At 38.5% G+C, this 15,010-nt stretch overlaps 1 protein-coding gene across 1 annotated transcript in view; it reads left to right on the forward strand.

Moving 5' to 3' along the window:
• The window catches only part of MUC2 (mucin 2, oligomeric mucus/gel-forming), a 68,913-nt gene extending 58,626 nt beyond the window's left edge, over positions 1-10,287 (forward strand). Inside the window, exons 56-70 of the mRNA XM_048307470.1 lie at positions 1,160-1,343; positions 1,466-1,670; positions 2,308-2,486; positions 3,117-3,186; positions 3,505-3,605; positions 3,769-3,800; positions 3,974-4,148; positions 4,743-4,847; positions 5,446-5,486; positions 6,103-6,225; positions 6,680-6,778; positions 7,440-7,568; positions 8,235-8,274; positions 8,554-8,683; positions 9,791-10,287. Of these exons, the coding sequence (XP_048163427.1) occupies positions 1,160-1,343; positions 1,466-1,670; positions 2,308-2,486; positions 3,117-3,186; positions 3,505-3,605; positions 3,769-3,800; positions 3,974-4,148; positions 4,743-4,847; positions 5,446-5,486; positions 6,103-6,225; positions 6,680-6,778; positions 7,440-7,568; positions 8,235-8,274; positions 8,554-8,683; positions 9,791-10,046 (1,869 nt within the window). The 3' untranslated portion in view covers positions 10,047-10,287. The remainder of the gene's footprint in view (positions 1-1,159; positions 1,344-1,465; positions 1,671-2,307; positions 2,487-3,116; positions 3,187-3,504; positions 3,606-3,768; positions 3,801-3,973; positions 4,149-4,742; positions 4,848-5,445; positions 5,487-6,102; positions 6,226-6,679; positions 6,779-7,439; positions 7,569-8,234; positions 8,275-8,553; positions 8,684-9,790) is intronic.
• Positions 10,288-15,010: the final 4,723 nt, after the last annotated feature.

Genomic DNA, 15,010 nt, shown 5'->3' on the forward strand with positions numbered 1-15,010 from the left:
GTACTAGAGAATGTTACCATTGATTTCTTGATTCAGATATTAATACTGCATCAACAGGATAATTATATTCACAAAGTTTGGGGAAAAAATTAATCTGTCTTTTAGATTCAGTAACAGTTTAGATTATAAAATTGGACTGCTTTGAAGGACTTCAAAGGACTACTGCAAAGCATTTTTTGACTCTGAATATGGGGGGAAAATTCTACGACTTCTTGTCTTTTTAATCTCAAATCTTTGTAGATCTCTCCTAAATACACAAATGTGGACAAATTGCTAAGAGGCAAGGATATAAAATAAGTTAATTTATAATTAACATTAATGTAACAAAGGAGAACAATGTGGAATGGGAGGAGATAATGTAAGGTAGACATAACAATAAAGTGCTGGCCTGAAGCATTTTTTAAAAGTACCATTAGTAGCTTTGACTTGTGTGGCCTTTTTAATTTTTCAGAATAAGACACTTATATGTGTATTCCATTAATAAATGTGATGTCACAGGTTTTGGGCTTCAAAATTGGTGAGAAGTGTTTGGGGCTTTTTATAGCTTTGTGCTGTTGGTTTGGTTTATTTTTGTACATTACTGTGTGAGAATATTACAAGTTAGGTTGCAACATATTGTTGAAAATTTACAACTTTAGATCTCTTTTTTTTCTCTAAAGCAAAGAAATCTCCCATTGCTGAGTATAAGTAGTAGTGTTAGTTTCACAGGTATATCATGGCTACTGTATTTAAGTAAATAATACAGTTTCAATCTTATTTCTTTTATTTAATTTTCCTACAAGCATGTTCTCTTTATGCCAAGAAAATGTTCCCTTTGTGCCTAAAACGTTATACCATAAGAATTTAAGAGAATTTTATAGTCCACTTTCATGAGGAGTCCTTGATGCCATAGTCACTCTAATAAGTCTGCTGAATGTTAGGATTTATCTGGTTTAAACCTTGAATTTTTAGCCTCATTTGTCCGAGGTTGATAGGTTTTCTGTGGCTCAGAGAAGAAAAGTTTGACTTTCCAGTAACAAAGGAAACACAGGAACACTTGTTACAAATTAAAAGGATATTATTTACCTTTGCATTCTCTCTGCAAAGCAAAGGAACAGTCAACTGTTTTGAAAAGTCAAACTAAACATATGCCTCTTTTCTATTTTTCTTTATTTATTAGGTGACAGTAAACAACCAGCTTGTGGCTTTGCCTTACAAGAAGTTTGGTGTGAGCATCTATGAGTCAGGCATAAATCGTGTTGTGGAAATTCCTGAGCTGAAAATGAATGTGACTTACAACGGCTTGTCCTTTTCTATCAGAATGCCCTACAGTCTGTTTGGCAACAACACCCAGGGACAGTGTGGTAAGGCTTACTCTTCTAATTTTTGGACTCTCAGAAAACCACGATGACAGCCCTGCTGCAAAGATTAACGGAATTTCCTAGCAAATCTGTGAGTGAATTCTTTCTCACCTTACCACCCTTAGGTACTTGCAATAACAACACCGCAGATGACTGCATGTTGCCAGATGGAAACATTGCAGAAAACTGTGAAATCATGGCAGATCATTGGCAAGTTGTTGATCCTTCCAAACCACAGTGCTCTCCAGGCCTAGTTCCTACAGGTTCACCTAGCACAACACCAACACAGCCTTGCAAAGAATCTTCCATCTGCGAACTTCTTTTGGGAAGGTAACATTCCTCTTGGTTTTGCAAGCCTTTGGTCTTTGATTTAAATGGAAATTTTAGGATTAATTCATCAGTGAAAAGTTTTTCTAACTGTTGCTCCTTTTCTTGTATCTCTATGGTTGCTTCCACTCTTTTACTTTTCCTGGTTTTTATTTTTTGCTGACAGTTTCTTTCAACCCTCTGGTTGCCACATTAACCTTTGTTTATGTTCCCACGTTCTTCTACACTCTCTGCTCTCCCCTGTTTCATGTTCTTGCCTTTTCCCACGTTTACTTAGCAGAAAACAGAGTCCAACTGAAAACAGAGATCTTATTTTTTAGAACACCATGTCAGAACTGAAAAAGAAAAAAAATCAAAATCTCTTTAAAGGGATAACACATGGTTGCACCCAATAATATACAGCTCCTGGACTCAAAATGTTGATGTCTAAGTGTTTTGTAGGTGAAGGAAGAATACTTTAAGATATGTTGAAAGATTACAATCTGGATAAATGCTCTTAGCACAAATCTCTCATCAATAGTCCACATCCACGTGTTCTTAATCTCCCACATCCACTGTTGCCACATCATAATGTGTTAAGCACATTGAAAAATGTATGGATCATTCAGTAACTAATAATGATAAATATTTCTGTTTCTAGTGTGTTCGAGCCGTGCCATGCACTTGTCCAGCCTGACAAGTACTATGCAGCGTGTGTTTTTGATAGCTGTGTACTTCCCAACCTAGACCTGGAATGCTCAAGTCTGCAGATCTATGCTGCCACCTGTGCTGATCAAGGTGCATGCATTGACTGGAGAAAGCACACCAACGGTGTATGCTGTAAGTATCTGGCCATTCTTCTTGAAATGTTAAGGAAGATCATGTGGAACTGTTTCAGCAATAATGTCATACTGCTTTCAGAGTAATGAAGACACCAACAAATCACACCAGCTGGTTTCCTTAAGTAATTTTGCAGGTAACATTTTTAACCATGGAAATGTTAAATGGACCTGCAAAAATATACATGTATTGGCTGTGCCAGAAACATCTGTATCAGTACATACTTTTTTGTATGTAGGCAGTTCTGTGCTTTGCAGGCATCAGCAGATCACTCTCTATTTGGTGCATTAGTTTTCATCTGTAGTAAGAGCACAAAGGGTAGGAACACATTCCCCTTTGAGAACTTGTGCAAAAGAGACTGAAATAATGGGAAAAAATTGTAATCAAGATGTAGACTCTTGGCTTTATCACCTCAGTGTAAACTACAGTACTATATGGCTAAATTGCACAAAATTATTCCAGTTAGAGACATGAGTCAGATATCTGGGATTTTTTTCTCTTTGCTTCTCAAGATTGCCATAGATACATAGGAAAAGGAGCAACCAGTGTTTAAGTTCTTAGCATAAGGCCATGGGGCTTTTATATGATATTGTCACTGAGCTGTTCCTCCTTTTTGTTTTTCCATTTCAGCTCATGAATGTCCCCCAGGTAAAGAGTACAGAGCATGTGGTCCTATTAAAGAGATGACCTGCAAATCAAGGTAAAAAATTCCTTCACAGTTAGTTATAGCTTGTACAACTGTTCAGTCATATCTAATGCTCAGGTGAATGAGCAAAATCAACCTCCTCTCATGTCTTAAACTGACTGTCCAATTTATTAGCACTGTTCTGTTGATCTTAAATCTGTGTGCCTGAACTGTTTCTGGTGTTTGGCTTTATCAAACACAAACACCGACAATCCCCAATCACGAATGAGCAGATCACTTGCCACTGTATTTTCAGTGAAAGGTTATTTAGCATAATCCTGCTGTATGTGCCTACGAGGTTAATGGTGTTCCTCTGAACATTTTGTCTCACAGAGGACAGAATGACACATCAACTAAACAAGCAGAAGGCTGTTTCTGTCCTAATGGAACCATGCTGTATGACTCCGGTGTGGATGTCTGCGTGAAAACCTGTGGTGAGTTTTACTGCTTCCCTTGGATGCATGTTTGTTTCCTCTTCGTTGTTTCCTTCTTGTTTATGCAACCTAGATTTGACTGTATGCAGTGCTCATACGATGTATAGTAGAGATGCCTCCTGTTATGTGACTGGTAATGGAAATTTTTTTTGTATTTTCCCAGGCTGTGTTGGAGTGGATATGATACCGAGAGAGGTATGATGCTGTATGCTTTTGTATTTCAAGTAGAAGCTTGGGTGGGGAGAGGAGAGTGGTCTCCACGGTGCGATCTTGTTTTGTCATCTCCCAACTTTGTGCTCCTGATTTTACTCCTGTTCCTTTTAATTGGTTACCATGAAATCACTCATTTTATTGTTTTTCAATGACAGTTTGGAGAAAGGTTTACAATGGACTGTCAGGACTGTATTTGCCTGGAAGGTGAACATGGCATTGTATGTGAGCCTCATGAATGTGACCAAAAGAAGGTCACTTGTGATGGAGAAGGCTTCTATGAGATCCAGGAAGTCAATCCTAAAGACCCCTGCTGCCCTCTTTTCACTTGCAGTGAGTTTATACTTTTGTTTCTAGTCTTTCTATACCTCTTGGAAATAGAAAGGAAAAGAGACTGCACTACCTTAGTACCAGAGATCTGCAGGAAGTCACAAAATAGTATCTTTCCTCATGCTTTTTAAAATCAACTGTCCCAGTGCTAGGGAAAATACATTTTAATATTGCAATGATTCAGTATAACTGAATTTACAGTTATGGCACTCAACATAACTCAAGCTATAGTTCTGAGTTCAGGGCCACATTTTATTTAAGCAAAATGCAGATAGATTATTGAATTCTCTGTCAATTTTTATTTTCCAGCAATTGCCTAAAATCCTGGAGAGATGCATATAATGGTGATACTTTATTAACACAGGATAATTGCACAGTAGAAAAAAATTAATAAATTAATACAGTACCCCATATCCAGTGCCTGGATTTACAAAGAAAAAATGTGTTTCCTATCTGCAGTTTGTTTCTTTGAAGAGAATCTGGACTGTTTCCTAGCAATGGAAAGTTCATCCTAAATGCTTTGATAGGTGCTTATTTCTACTAGCTGTGATTTAGTGTACTTTCTGGCTTATTTTTTTTTCTTTTTTTTTTTCTTAGAATGCAATACAAGCTTCTGCACAGCTAAAGCCCCCAAGTGCTCACTGGGTTTTGAAGTTCATTCTTATATTCCCAGTGGTCAGTGCTGTCCTGTGTACCAATGTGGTAAGTCCCTTGGAAATACATTACAATTATTAGCCTTACATTTATTACATAATTTAGCATGACACTTAATAAGACTGTATGCAATAGCCTATGGAAAGAGGTATTAAACACAGTCAGATTCTACAAATTCATTACTATTAAAATTGGTTATTAGTGATACAGTTATGACAGCTAGGAAATGGGATATAGCTCAGGTGGCTCAAGTTCAATTTTCCTGATTATAATTACACGTAAGAACAGCTACAGAATTAACTGGGATGCTGATCTCAGCTTAATCTAGCAAAAAGTCCCTAGAAGCATCTCCAGTAGGAGACAGATTTACAGTTCTTGGTAACTGAAACAAGGAAGTACTTGTATCTGTTAAGTGGACATTCTTGGTTATGAACTGGACTGCACATACTGGGACGAATCTTCGTCCCTTTTTGCACATGCAGCATTAATTTTTATAATTTATACATGTCCTGTCTGCTACCAGAACTGGGGAGTAATCATATGAATTGTGATTCATTGTGGAAGAAATTAGTTTGGTTAGAGTGGGGTAAAGACATTTTTTATTCTTTTTTCCTGTCTAAATATCTAATTCCTTGCTTATTAACAGTTCCCAAGGGGGTTTGCGTACACGGGAATGCTGAGTTCTTGGTAAGTTTCTGTTTCAATAGTCTTCTAAAAATGCTTTAAAGACCAGTTAGTATACTTGATCAGAAGTGCTATGAAGAAGTTTATCCAGTAAAATCAGTATTTTAGAAATTGTCTAATTTCTGTCAGGAGTTTATCAATTTCACAAGGCCTAAATCTTTTCTGAAGTTTCCTGTGTAGGAAAGAAATTGAAGGGCTGCATGTATGTCAGTATCAGAGAGGAATTTGGGTTAAGTGTTCTGGCATTTAAAAAAGTCAGTCCACATTTACTGTCAGCACATTACTGCAGTTTTAAGACCCTGTTTTCAAAAATTAAAAGATATGTAAGTAAGTATTATTCTAACCAAACCTAGATTTCTAATAAGTTCTCTTGGGTGTAGTAATTGTACCTGTTCTTTTAATATCAGAGTTCCTCATTGCTATACAGGACTTCAGTAAAGACATACATTCGGTATTTAAAATGTTGTCTCCATAAATGGCTAGGCAAATAGCTATCCAGTTGTCTTTATGATTTTTTCCTTTTCCATTGCTAGATTTATAGATTTTTAAAAAATTAAGAGATGTCTGTCAAACACATACTATCTCCTTAATATGTGATTCTTTTCCTTAAAATTTGTAGCCCAACTCCTCAGTCTTTGTTGACAAGTGTCAGAATTGCTTCTGCACAAATGATGTTAACGTCAGCACTCAACTGAATATCATCTCCTGTGAACATGTCCCCTGCAACACATACTGTCAACCAGTAAGTGGCAAGCTTAAAGAAACAAAAGACCCCAAAATACCCATATATGTGAAAATCTGTTTGATCAATGAGTGGTATTAAGCAAAGGACAGGGAGTTGAAACCCAGAGACCAACTCCAGCATGGATATCAACTGTTCTTTGAGCAATCTACTGCCTGAGATTGACTGTGTTACTGAAAGCATTCAGTTCACAATGGCAGGATTAGCTGGGAAATTTCTGTAGACCATGTTGTGGAGTGGTATTTAATTATTATGCATATTTATTGTAGTGCATTAATTTATTCCATTTATAACCTGCTTTTATTACTTGTCTTCTGTTGGTTTGGAACATAGAAAGCCACAAATCTAGAGTGCACTTTGAAGTGTAATCAATTAATGGATTAGTATGTTCTCATTTATTTCTCAAAAATTCATCTATCATCGTGCCTTGTTTTTAACTAATTTTAATTTCTAGGGCTATGAACTTAAACCAGTGAAAGGTGAATGCTGTGGAAAATGTGTGCAGACCAAGTGCATTATACACACATCAGACAATTCTGAACTCATCTTGAGTGTAAGTATGCTCTATGTCTTATGTCTCCACCAAATCTGTAAAGTTCCCTCTTTCAGAAAGGGAACATCTCCTTGCCAGAGACAAGGCTTTAGTGTAAGTTTCCACCTGAAAGATCAAAATCTCATCTAAAGCAAAACCTAGCTACAATTTTTTGACCTGAAGGTAGGTATAATGAAATAAAATTATCTGGAAGGCCCATCTTGGAATGAGAAATCCAATACCATTGGAAGGGGTTTTCTTCCAGTGTCTGGAAGCTTGGGCATTTCTACGTCATTTGATTTCTGTATGCTGAAAAACACTGTTAAAGCCTGCATATGAAACAAGTCTGTTGCTCTTGTAGGATGAAGATTTAGGGTTGTTCTTAATTATCGTAAAACAGTCTAGCTTTTTGAAGGCAAAATCCATGGGCATGGATGATTTTGTTAAAGTACACTATGTACTTTAGAGACATTTTTCTTTCTCAAGGAAAATCCCATGTAAAAGTGAAGATTTTCCCCATGTATGGCATATTGCAATCCATGTCATGATCTGTATCTCAAGTGGCTGTTAACCTAAAAATAATTGACTGGGAAACAAGATGAAAGTCATTATCAGAGGGCAAGAAAATTTCTGTCTGAGCTCCCTTCAGCTTTCCTTACTATGCTTTGCATTTCACTTGCAGCCTGGAGACTTTAAAAATGATCCTCGCAACAACTGCACCATTTATAGCTGTGTAGATGTCCACAACCAGCTTATCGCTTCCACATCTGAGATTACCTGTCCAGCATTCAATGAGGAGAGCTGCAAACCTGTAAGTAAAAATGGAAAATTCACTCTCTACTTGATACTTCAGTTTAGTTCAGCCATCTAACTAACAACAAAAGTAAAATTTAGCTCTGATAACCTTTCATGATATTTTCTCAGTCCTAAGGGTGAAAGTTCCAGATGCATCCATGCACAGCCCTATAGAGTGTATAAAATAAGATACCTGGGTGACAATTCAAGGCTTATAAGTCATATCTGTCTCTCAGTAGCCAAAATACTGGTCAGCACCAAGATACTGAATCTTTGCTAACTGCTTTGTTTGGGGTCCTGTCTCAGCAAGAAGCAGTTTCCTTGAATGTTACAGAAACACAAGCTGTTCAGTCAGTAGGCCACCAGTAACACCATGCACAGTCCCCATTCAAATACAGAGGACTCAGAAAGCATTTGTTGGAATTGTTTCTGAGGAAAAGTTGCATGATGTTAACTGTAGACTTCCTTCAAAGAATTGTTTTTATTTTCACAATCCTTTGTAAACTGATAGATTTCAAGTCAGGAAGAGACTGTTTTCTTTGCTTATTTAGATCAATGCTACACTTTTCACTGGTTATTTCCAGCCACTGAGGAACTGCTCTCCTCAGTTTTTGACCTTAATGCCTATTTAACATAGAAAAATAAAATAATGTAATTTTTTTCTGTTTCTTTTCTCTTTCAGGGAACTATTTCATTCTTACCTAACGGTTGTTGCAAAACCTGTAAGTATGCCAGTGTATCTGAATCAACAATACAGAGAATGAATTGTCTTCTTAAATCAACGCATTTTCCAGATATATTTGTATTTAAATAGATACTTTTTAATTTATATTTGTCATTCCAAGCCTTCACTGTCTGATCACTCTGGAGAAGTTTCAAGTGAAGCAGAAAGACCACTTAAGGCAATTCTTTCAGTGCGCTAGGGAAGCCCAGGGAATTCTGAGGTGTGAGGGACTTCTGGAGCTATTTCACTGAAAGAATTTTCTGCTCTTTCCGTGTAGGTGCCCCTGTGGACAGCCAAACACCGTGCTCTGTGCGCCAGAGAAAAGACTTTATCATCTACAAAGGCTGCCGCTCCGTGGACAGAGTTGAGTTGTCGGAATGTGAAGGAACATGTGGAACCTTCTCGCTGTAAGTAAACTCACAAGACAATGAGATTTAAGTCCTGGTGGCACTGAGCTTGTTTATATAAAAGGAACAATAAATAGGTAGACTACAGAATGGTAGAAGACCTGGAACTATCTGCTCCCCAAATCACGGACATAAAGTCATGGAATCTGTGACTGACTGGTTGATTTGTCTTAATACAAAGCAGAAAAGTGTATTAAATTGCCTAGGGATTCAGACAGCTGTGATAAGGCCTATTCATCCATTAAGAGCTGGTTTTGTGTCAGACCACCTTGGCTAGGAATCATCACAGAAGAACATGGATTATTTCCTGTAGTGGGAATGAGCCCAGAGAGCAGCCAGACTTCAAGATTTTAAGTGGAAAAGCTGCTTCTCAAAAGTTAACATCTAAAATGAAATGCACATACACTTCTTTTTAAAGGAAGATTCGAACATACATGATTTTTATACAGTAAAGAAATGAGAAAATGAATGCTTTATGTATGGTGTTAGTATTTTGATTGTACATTTTTCTCTGAAATGAGAGAATATACAAAAAAGTGGCTATAAGGAAGTGGTTAGTAGGACACTTGGTAGTGAGCTACTAAAACACTGGAAAAACACAACTCTAGCTCACCAAAGAAACTGTCACTTACTGCCTGTCACTGAGTCTGCCACAGTGCACCTTACATGGATGAAAACTGATCTTTAGTATCACATGGAACTCTGATTATCTAGGGAGTTTATTAGTAGTTTGAAATTCCTGATCATCTTAGGGTCTTGCTGTGGTTGCTTCTACACACAAATACAAGAAAAAGATGGATCTTGTCACAGTTTATGGCCTGATACTGACAGGTTCTTCAGCTTAGGAAAGGTGCTTAGGAAGCTGATGAGCACAAAGCTGCAAAAAATACTTTGCTGTGAGATGGAAACAGAAAGAGCTGCTGCTTCCCCTTCCTCTTAACACTGCCCTGATTGGGATATACATTTTTTAATCACTGTTCTGTCAGATGAGCTTAGCACTTCCATTAGGCACAGCTGTGGCTCTTCTCACAGGAGTTCTGTACCTGCTTTCACCCTCTCCTGTTGGCTTCTGGCACAGAGTAACGTTGCCATTTTCGGTGTTAACAGATATTCTGCTGAGGCCAATTCTATGGATCACAGCTGCTCCTGCTGCAGAGAAACAAGCACCACTGAGAAGCACGTGGTACTGAAATGCCCTGGTGGGCACTCAATGTCACATAAGTACATCTACGTGGAGAGCTGCAGCTGTCAAGACACTGAATGCAGAGACCCAAAACTCAATGAGCTGCAGAACAATGAAGAAAATGACAAGGCGAGCACTCTGAACCGGATCAAGAGAGCCATCAGCTTAACATCAAAATGAAGGCAAAAAACCCCTGGCATCATTAACTGAAAGGACTATGAACCATTCTTAACTTCCTTGACTACTTTTGAACTTTACTTTTCCCAGTAACTGTATCCTGTTTGTTCTCTGAATAATTTGACCAGTGCCCTATTTATTTGTGCACAAAATAAGAACACAAATTTGTATTCTTCCAAGTGCACAGCCTCTTGGGTCCTTTTCAAATCTGCTTATTTTCTCTGACTGATTAAAAGCACATTTCAAAAAGCATGGCTTTTGTACTTATTCTTGTACTCTCTTGATGAGTTTGAGTTTGAAGAGAGAAGAAAAGTTCTTTTACAAGTTATAGGAAGTCAAGTGATTTCCTAAATTTTTGGGATATCTACTCCTGGCTCCTTAAAAACTGATAAGATTGTGCTGTTCAGAAGACCCAGTCTGTAAGGTGGGAGAGAAGATGATGATGTCTGCCAGAACAAAGCCAAAAATGAATAATCATCATGCAATGATTCAGATGACTTGGAGGAACTTCTAGTTCAGCAACAGATGTTATTTTAGCAGGGCTCTGCATGTTAGAACTGTCTCAGTTCATCGCAATTATGTATTTTCACTAAAACTGTAGTTCCTCAGCCATGTGAAGTTCACTCACAGTGCTTTCAGGATGTATAATTACTCCTGTAGTAAGAGCTCTCCAAATTCCAACATTTGCAAAACAGATGCCCATCACTGAGCTAGTAATCCTAGGCTTCCTCTGCAGAAAATGGAAAACAATAACCGTTTTTGATATTAATTTGTCTCACAACAAAGGACATATCTAAAGGAGTGCCTGTTTATCTTATTGTAAGGGGAGCTGAAGCAGGTAACTGGAAGATGTTCATTTCTCTTGAATCATCCTAGAGTACAATGAGGGCAAACCACACCTGTTGTAGTGAAAAAAAATGCTTTTGGTTTTATTTTGTCTCCATTAATGAAATCTTTATTGGCAATAGCCAACCTCAATACTGGCATCTTTGCTACCTAAAGGATTGGTGGCACCATTTTTCGCTACTAGTAGCCTATCAATTGTGCTGCAGCTTAAAAGGCAGATAAAATTTTTGCCTTTTTATAAGACTGATAAGAATGTTCAGAAAGTGAAACTCCCGATTTTTTTCAGCATTACAATACCATGATTGGAGAGCAGATTTCTCTGGAGCTGGAGAGGTAGCTGATCTAACAAGAAGGAAGTTTTGTCAGTTTACAGAGCAAGCTGCAGAACTAATGAAGCCCAGTTTCTGCTTTATTAATGGGTTTCTAAGGATTTCTATCTCTATGTTCATTGTAAGATGTGACTGAGAGTTTTCTCCCAGGTCACTTACAAAGTCACTCTCCTCTGTGGATTCTTTGTTATCCAACAATTTCTGTGCTGACACTGGAACCATGTTTCCTTGAGCCTTTTGCAAAAACGGCTTTCCTCAAAATCTGTTGAAATTTAGCTGTCCTTGAGATTTTCATTTTTGCAGTTAAATTTGGCTGAAGTCAGCAAATAAATTCCAGAGATGGATACATGGTGTGATCAAATCTGCCTTGTTTCCTATGAAAAAGAGATAAAATATTACTAGGCAGAAGTGGCATTTTGCTGCACACTGTATTTACATTGAAATATAAAATCTTCCTTGCTTCATTTAACTTTCATTTGGTCTGTAGCACAGGCTCCTTCTGTCCCTTCTAGTGATGGGCAAACTACTTTTTAATGAGAAAGTTTAAAGATCCTGGATTAAAGTCAGTAAGGCTGCAGATTTCGCCTTCACCACTGCAGGGCAGTCTATGGCTAAGAATGTAAAGTCACTTCATACCAAAAAAGCAAGCTGCCTTGAAAGGGAGTTTCTGTTTCATCACGTAGAGGGTTTTTATCTCAGAAGAATGAATGCTGATCTCTCCCCACAGACATTTAGATGCTCTTAGTAAGCAGTGGACAGGAATTATCCTGACAGAAATTTACATGCACCCATGAGGTGTTGTTTGTCACAGTGCTCTGGGTTATGGCAGCCCTCTCAGTTTTGGTGCCGGGTCAGTGCTGCCCATAAGCAGGTTCACAAGCACACGCTGTCACAGAACTCTTACTTACAAGTGCTTGGCCGTTATGGGTCACACTGTACATGTCAAACCTCCACCCCTTTCTGCACTCTTAGTCACCTCAGAACTTTGTGGTTCAGTTTGCACCTGCGTTTCCAGTGGAACTAGATGACAAAATCAAACAGATTAAACTTTCTCCAGTGGAGAAATCCACGAATAGTACTTGGGAGAGAAAGAAAGGAAAGAAGCCTTAACTGTGTATCCCTACAAAGAGCAGTAGTGGCAGTGAGCAGCACTTTTGCTCCCCTCCACAACAACCTTGGAATTAAATTGAGATCTATATTGTCTCATCCCAGGAAGCATTTTGTTCCTTAAGCAAGAGCTATTGGGTCTGCAGGCCACAAGTTCTGGAAAACCCAGGAAAAAACTGAAGAAATATCTCTCATCACCCTCTCTGAAAGGGTGATGTCAGCCCATTAGGGACTCAGGAGATTGTGGAACCTTCTGCTCCCATTGTCTTCCAGGCAGGACCCTGGCAGCTTCATAAAAAATATTAGTGCTGGAAAGGAATGGGCTTGTCTCTGTCCTCAAAGAATGACTCTACTCTCCAGGAATTGCCTTGTCTCCTGGACTGTAGCAAAAAGGGAGCAGTAACCAGAGACCACATCTTGTCTCCATGCCTGAGTCCTGTGTTCATCTCCTCTAGACTTTCTGTCTAGCCTCCCACTTTCACGGGTGGGAAGGAGTTTCTTTTTGGCTTGTTTCTTTTTCTTCCTCTCCCAGTACTTAACAGTTCTAGTTTTGCCTTGAAAAATGGGGAAGCCTTCTTGGAAGACAAGTAGGACTTCCAACCAAATAGCCTTTGAAGGCACCAAAACCCAAGGTCCCAGCTCCTGCTGCCCAAGAACACATGGGTTTCATTCCCAGTTGTAGTCTTCTTCTCCAAGATAGTTCAAATCTCAAACTATTTCCTTGTAGTTACCTGGAGATGCACTGGAAACTCAGTGTTGTTCACAGGGACTCTTCAGCAACACAGTGAGAAATCCCATCCGCATTCAAAAATGAGTTAATGGAAGATTTGCTGATAAAGTGAGCACAGTTGTTTTATGAAGCATTACTGGACAAGTGTTTTGAGAACACTAGGGACAGAAAGGAAAATACTTGTTAGGAATATGGAAAAATCACTGCTGCTATCTGAGGTGAGGCAGATGGGATTCAGAAAGAGGGAAAAAGCCACATGCAAACCAAGAAGAATTCTTCCCAAAATAATATAAGGTAGGGGTTTTTGATCTAATAACTACCTTGCTTTCTGATCTATGTTCTATAATAGTATTATTTTGTGCTGTGGGAGAGGAAGGGTAAGATAAAATTTTCAGTATGTTTACCGTTTGAGTGTACTTTGCTAAACTACACTTCACTGAACTGAGCACATGCAACTCTGCACATAAACCCCAGTGAAAGGACTTCAGCAAAGGCAAAGCCCTAAGTAAATAATCGTGCAGTTACTGTGCTTGTTATACACTGTTGCACTTGTCTAGAAAAGCAAACTCAGACACTGGGAAAAGGCAGAAATAGAATTAAAAACTCTGAGATCATAGGAAAGAAAATTCTTGTGAATTTTAGGTCTGACAAAAACTGAAATACATTTAAATAACTGTAACATTGATATACAAATTCTGAAATTTCATCTCCCAGCAGAAGCTTTGAGGGGCATGGGGGTATTTTAAGGCAAAACAAGTTCTTAAAGTTGAGCAGCCCTCTTCCAGGGCCCAATTTGCAAAATTAACTCAATCTTTTCAGGCTACCACAAACAGCTGTGTTCTTAACTGGCAACCTCCCAGACTAAGGTCCAAACAGGTCCAAGCAGGCTACCTAAGCCGTATTTCCATCACTAATATGGAAAAGCCAGTAAGTTCTTTTTCAGTGTCACCCTTCTAAAATCTGTTATGTTCAAATGTTCCTTTAATGTTCCAGTTTTTCAGCTTTCTTAAGTGAAATGCTTGAATTCTTTTCACAGCCTAGTCTCTAGAACATTTAAAACCACCATTGTGATGCTTTCATTACCCCAAGACTTTGAGAAAACTCAAGCAGAGAGAAAGTATGGCAGAGCTGGTGCTGAGAAGGAGTACCTGTGCTCCATGCAGTTTTCTTTTAAGCAGTAACAAAAGGCAACAGGAACAGTGGTCAAGGAATGTGGCTTTACACAGTGCCTGTGACCTGACACAGCAGTTAAATTTCAATAGCCTGTCCCTTTGGACTAGTGTAGCTGAGCACTTCTTGCCCTTTTTTGGCAGAATCTATGGAATCTGTCTGACCATTGTTCTCCTTAAAAATACAGGGAGTCTGAGCAAGCTGTAAGGGCAGGTAGTTCTTGGGTGGCTAATTCTACCTTCCACAACATGCTAAGCAGAGGCCTGGGAAAACTGTCCCCTTTGCCTTGGTTTTCCTCTCTCTGGGTAAACACTCAAATTTAGAAGAAAATTGGTATTCAGTCACCTACAAAACTGCTTTAGTTTTAGTGGCTACTTTGTTCAAGGCAGGTCAATCTCTGAAACTTGAATGACAGAGAACTTAGCTGCTACCACAAAATATTTTCATATTAATAAATAGTTCATGCTGGAAGGATCTCAGTCTCAGGAGTCCAGTAGAAATAGTCTGACAGAGTTTTAGACTGGATTAACAGGGACACAGTTTAAGTCCAATTTAGAAAAAAAACCCCCAGCCACAGCTAATGTTGCGTAGCTTCCCACCTTAACTTGTTCTCTGCCTCATGTCTTAGCTTTTCTTTCGGCTTGCAGTAACCTTCAGTCCTGCTGGACATGGTTACTGGGTATGTAATTTCATGTAATTTCAAGGTTATAGAGACTTCAGTATTAAGCACGCAGTGGTTTCTTCTGAATTATCTTGGCACCCAGGAAATAAGAAACTGCTTTTTT

Source organism: Corvus hawaiiensis, chromosome 6, assembly GCF_020740725.1.
Source record: "Corvus hawaiiensis isolate bCorHaw1 chromosome 6, bCorHaw1.pri.cur, whole genome shotgun sequence".
NCBI classification, from domain to species: Eukaryota; Metazoa; Chordata; class Aves; order Passeriformes; family Corvidae; genus Corvus; species Corvus hawaiiensis.